This window comes from Oryx dammah, unplaced genomic scaffold (genome assembly GCF_014754425.2).
Source record: "Oryx dammah isolate SB20612 unplaced genomic scaffold, SCBI_Odam_1.1 HiC_scaffold_20, whole genome shotgun sequence".
Taxonomy (NCBI): domain Eukaryota; kingdom Metazoa; phylum Chordata; class Mammalia; order Artiodactyla; family Bovidae; genus Oryx; species Oryx dammah.
In genome coordinates this window covers 58,856,023-58,861,785 of record NW_024070204.1, presented here as the reverse complement: position 1 = coordinate 58,861,785, position 5,763 = coordinate 58,856,023, and the positions used below count along the sequence as shown (strand labels likewise).

At 46.2% G+C, this 5,763-nt stretch overlaps 1 protein-coding gene across 3 annotated transcripts in view; it reads right to left on the bottom strand.

The window, feature by feature from the left end:
* Positions 1-1,689: 1,689 nt before the first annotated feature.
* Positions 1,690-5,763, bottom strand: part of LOC120879597 (microtubule-associated serine/threonine-protein kinase 4-like) — a 176,042-nt gene continuing 171,968 nt past the window's right edge. For 2 of the 3 annotated variants that reach the window (XM_040262637.1, XM_040262639.1), the window contains one exon: positions 1,690-5,712. In XM_040262637.1, coding sequence (XP_040118571.1) covers positions 4,195-5,712 — 1,518 coding nt within the window. In that variant the 3' untranslated portion in view covers positions 1,690-4,194. Of the gene's footprint in view, positions 5,728-5,763 lie in introns of all 3 variants that reach the window. The other variant, XM_040262638.1, reaches the window with a different exon arrangement.

Here is a 5,763-nt window from a genome sequence, read left to right as displayed (position 1 = left end):
ATTCCAAAGAGACAGAACTTGCAGGCAAAGGGTATTTATTTAGACAGGTTACAGCTGGAGGAGATGGCGATGCCAGCTCACATATGAAGGCTGGGTAGTGGCAGCATGCTTGCTTTAGGCCTTGCAAACAACTTCTTTCTTCACCTCCAGGTTCTGACAGCCATCTCTTCAGTGCTTCAGTGCAACAGCCAATGACTTTGGGAGATGCTTTCAGCTTTATAATATTAAGAGCCTTTTTGTAAAGCTCTGTGGAGCAGTTCCTAGAAACCGTATGCAACAGATCTTCCTTTTCCCCTACATCTGAACAGACTCAATGGCATGTCACAAAACATGCAGGGAACTTTGGTCTTGGGAACAGAGTCCCTTTTTGATGTGTTTGCCTGCATCCAAGTATTGGGATTGACAGCCCCATTGTAGCCTATGACATTATGAGAGGGCAATCTTGTCTTTTGGAATGCATGGTCCCAGCAATTCATGAGATGCTGCTGCATGTTTGTTTTTTTTTTTTTTTTTCCTAATGAATGGTGTTAAAGCCTCCAGTCCAGGGTCTGAGGTGTATGAACTGCCAGAGAAACTGAACCTGGGCCAAATGATTGATTTTCAGTATAAAAAAAGAGTAATGAAACCAAAGTTCAATAAAGCTGTGGTGATTTCCAGCTTTCCTAGATATATAAGATGCGTACAATACTAACTGAGGTAGGAGGAAGAAAGAGAAAGAAATACACAAAATGATGACATTGAGGAAAGTGTTAAGAACACACTGGTAGGAAGGAAATTAAATTGAGTGAACTGCCTTACCATTGAGTTGCTTAATGTCCAGCCTATACTGAAGCAAGCAAATTTCCAGTTAATAGAGCTATACTTTTTCATGTAACATTTGTGTTGTGAACCAAAAATCTAGAAGGGAAATTGCTTACTGATTAATTACAACTAATAAAGGACCCCTATTTCAGAGAACGATTAGCTTCCTTGGCTCATGGCTTCCCACTAATCATCAGGTTTGTAATTTTGCATGATATGGTTTTTCTGCATATAAACTTAAAAAGAGAAAATGAGGTAGCTTAGATCATTCAGAGGGGCCTGGATCTGAATTCAAGTGCATGATACCTGGTAATGTTTAGAATGGTCAAGAGCTTCAGAACCAGAAAAATCGACATCCTAAAGTAAGCTGTCTTTACAGGGTGTGTGTTAAGCAAATCACACAGCCTGTCCAGGCCTGTTTGCTCCTCAGTAAAATGGGGATGCCATCACCATCTGGTTTGAGGCTGGTGTTGGGGCTCAGAGAAGATGGCAGATAAAACCCATGTTGCCCAGCACTAAGTGTGCACACAGAGTAGGCAGACAATAAATGTGAGGTTGCTTCCTTCCATCCTGGTGTCTTCTTGGTTTTTAATTATAAGGGAGAAGATCAGATGGAAGGAAAAGAAAGATGAGAGAACACAATGGTAACGGATGGAGCAAAGTTTTGGGAGAACTGAAGGAGGAGTGGAGTCTACTTAAAGGCAGACAGTCTTGAAGAAAGGAACACTGTTTCAGTTTTTAAAAAATTAGCAAACCTTTCCGCTTTCCACTCACCAAAAGGGAGCTGCAGAAAACCACCCTTTCCACAACAGAGTTCTATTCAGTCATGTTTTGGAGATGCTATGCATGTGTGTAGATGGGGGGGAAAAAAAAACTTAACAGCCATTATCTTTTCATGCTAAATTTTTATTTCAATGTTATGCAACTGCATAAGTATAAATATTTGTTCAATATACAACAATTATGACATCCATAGGGAATTCCTTAGAGAAAATAAGACTGCAAACACTTTATTGCACAGATCCTAACAAACTTTAAGCTGGTAAATCTACAGCTGGGAGTACTAGCGAGGAGCACACCAAATCACAGGAGACCGACCAAACAGAACACAGGAGAGTTTCTACCATCTGACTGGAGAGGTTTACAACAACAAACAGGTATTACACAAATGCAATCTTAGGGACTCTGTAGCCATCCAAAATGCAAAAACATATTTGGCAAAAATGATAATACACTATACAAAATATACATTTTAAAATATCATTTGTAAACAAGCAGCTAGTTGTGCTTTAAAGAAAACTGGACAGTTAAAAAGCAAAGGCTGTAAACCATACACTACCTCCCCGACAGACCTGTCTAGATGTCTGGGTGCAGAAAGGTTGGGTTATGACAGCCGCCGAATGCAGGTATGAATTATAAATGTTGAGACCATTTTTTTAAGTTCTTTCAAAATATTGGTTTCTTCTACAATTCACAACATAATGATGGGGAATGGCTAGAACCTTATGGGAAAAAAGTTAGGGGCAAGGAAGAGAGTTTTTTCACCACTGTCAACTCATTTTACAATGAAGGACAACCAAGCAATTGGTTAAGTTATGCCTTTGTTTTTGGAGTGGAGTTTACAGCCTCACTAAATGATTTACAATCCACAGGGATGTAAGATGATGCTGTGCTTAGGTGAACAATTTTATAGCCTGAAGATACTAAGATATCCCTGCGGGGAGGGGGGTTGGGTGCTGGACTAGTATTTACTGGTGATTTTTTCTTTTACAAAACAAAACAAAAATCCTGCTATGGATCCCAAGCATCTTATAAATACTTATCTGTGTGTATTTTCTCTTAGTGCTTAGTACTTATGTCAGCAAGTGCTGTCTTACAATACAAAACAAGCCACCAGGAAAACTGCAACAAAAAACACAAAGACCCCCTCAGCACTAAAATGATTGGACAAATCCTACATATTCCATGGTATACAAAATTTAAATAAGGCTTAGCAAAAGTAAAAAGGACAGTCACATTCAAGCACCAAATAGCTCCAACAAGTCTTTTTATTACAAAAATGCTGCTCTTTATTAATACAGTAAATATTTTTTTTTTTGCATACAAATAAAGAGACCATGTTATGAAATGTATGGAGCTACTTGATGCACCAGAAACGAATGTGAAACCCAGGAACTTGCTAAAAACAGCAAGCTTCATCTACAACATAAGGCCCCAGCTATGTATTAAAATGTATCTGATGTCCTGATTATTCCTTAAAATATATGCTATGATGCCAAAATCCATACCCCCTCCACTTCTCCTCAAAAAAGCAAAGTGAAAACCTCTTCCAATGCCTAGTGCTTATTAAGCAACCTAAATACGAGCGGATTTGTGTGCGGCCAGTTAGTTTCTTTTTTGTTCAACAGCAGGGCGGGCGCAGAACTACTACAAAATGTGTGCTTCTTGGACCAGCGACTCAGAGCATAAAGGCCTGAGTGTATTTAAGAGCATGAGAAGGAGGGAAAGCAGAACAGACATAAAAGTCAATGTGTGTTTATAGCCCTGGCTCTACCTATAGTGAAGAGTCGACACCCACACACAGGGACAACTGGCCTTGGAGACAGTCGGGCCCAGGATCAAAATGGCCATTAGTGAAATGCAAATGGCTAGCTCCACCTGTTGTGGCCGTTCCTGACGGAGGAGCATTCCAGATGCAGTGATTCGAGTCATTCTTGCTTTAGATCTGGAAATATAGGTAGCCAGATACAGTGCTATCAAAATTTCTGGTTAAAAATACACATACAAACTCACCATCTAGTGTATTTCAGGCTTTCTTCCACCATCAACTCTACTCAGAATGTTAACTTAGAAAAAAATGTAGCCTTGCAAGAGTCTTTTCAACCACAGACCAAAACACGTGGGTGGATGTGTATATACACGAATATGGGTGCATCTATATTTTAACAAACACCCGGTTTTAGCCATTTCGCTTCGTGACTGCATTGTGATCAATGGTAGAGCAAAAATCCTACTTAAGAAAAAACCAAAAGTTGTAGTAAATGACGCCATCAGCAGCAAGGTATCAACTCTACACCCCAAGCCAAACACATTGCTAGATATTTACAGAGAAAATCTTTTCCCTCAACAACCCTCAACCTCAACCAGAAAGAATTTTTTTGTTTTTTATTTTGTACAAACACTATCTGGTAACAGTTTGCCGGTTCCAATTTGGGAAGGCATTTGGAAGAAGGTCCCCTCTTTCTCTGTCTCTTGTCTCCTCGCTTCTTCAGTGAGGCTCCAGGCTCTGCCGATAGCAGGGGGTTGGTGTCCCACGACGCTGGTTTCCAAGGTAGTCAAGACGCAGTGACACACGCAGGGTGGGTTTCCCCAGTGCCGCCCGGGCCTGCCCCATCACAAGGCCTTTTTGTTGGGGCTGCCGCGCAAACTCTCTTTCCCCCGCCTCTGTCGCAGCCCAGTGTCCTTCTCAGAAGGAAGAACGATGGGGCGCTCAGTGCTTGGAGCGGGGGACGGCTTGGCCGCCTCTCTGCTCACATTCTGGTTCCTGGTCTGAGCTGGCTGGGTGGGGGCTAGCTCTTTCCCTTTGGTGTCTCCCACGGCGGTGGTTACTGAGAGGGCCCTGTCCCGGTGGCTGGTGCCCACCACCAGGCCAGGGCTGGGGTGCTGGGACTCCAGAGTGGCGGCTGAGCTGCGGAAGGATGGCAAGGAGTCGCTCTTGGTCATTTGGGTTCTGCCACCCCCACCAGGCAGGGGTTTCCGCTGGTCCCTGCTGCTGGAGGCTGGGGATTCTGCTGCAGGCCTGCTGGCCTTGGCAGAGGTGTCGCTGCAGGTGGTAGAAGTCTCTGGAACTACTGGTCTGGCCTCAAGAAAGCCACAGGAATAGCTCAGAGACTTCTCTGGGAGGGTGGCACAGCCGAGAGGGCTCTGCACCGTGGCTGAAGGTGACCGCTTCATGCTGCTGGGCTTGCTTGCCTCAGTCAGTGGCTTCTGGGGACTGAGCCCTTTCCCCTTAGCCTCCGGCCAGCCCTTCCCAGCAGCTGCTGCCGGCTGCTCCGCACCCTTTGGCCCAGCCTCGCTGTGCACCGAGGACAAGCCAGCCCCCGGCTTCTCACCATCCGCAGGGGTGTAAAGTGCTTCAGTGCGTTTCTTGCCTTCAGACTTGCCGGTGTCGGCACTGTTGGCCAGCGGACTCGGGCTCCTGTCTGTCTGTTTGCACAGAGGGGGACAATCTTTCACAGTGGATGGTGTGGGGGCCTTTGGAGACAGGTTTTGCCTTTCCCTGACAGTGGGAAGTTTCTGGTCCATTGACTCACTGGCCCCGAGGAGTCCTCGCCCTGGTGGATGTCCGAGCATCTCCAGTGCCTCTGGGGGACACCCAGCGCTGGTGGGTCTCAGCTTTGTGTCTAGAGGACCCCCTTCTGTGGGCAGGGGGACTGAGCGCCCACTGGCTCCCTGGCCAATCACTTCACGGGCTGTTTTCTGGGGACTTGGGAGGACAGGGAACTCCTCTGACACACCCTTACCACTCCCCACCCCAGCTCTGCCGAGGGTTGGAGCGCCAGGCTCTTTGCTCACTGCAGCCTCAGCGCTCGGCTTCTGGGAGGAGAGGGGCCAGTCTGGGAACTTAGACTTTGGAGGGCCCAGGTCGGGGTCAGACCTGGGCTTGTGGCTGCTGCTGTCACTGTGCACAGCAGTGGGCCTGAGAGCGTCCTGGAAGCTGGAGTCTGTAGCACAGGGCTTGCTCCCTGGCAGAGAGGCAGTAGGGTGGCTGGGCAGAATGCAGTGCTGACAAGCCAGGCCTGGGAGCTCTTTGGTTGGGGGTGAGGGCTGACAGCTACTGGTGAGGTGCTTTTGCAGGGGCTGTTCTTTCCTTTCTGGTTCCCTGGGACCCAGCTGAGAACTACTGGTGACATGGTTTTGTGGAGGTTGTTCTTTCCTTTCTGGTTCCTTGGGACCCAGCTG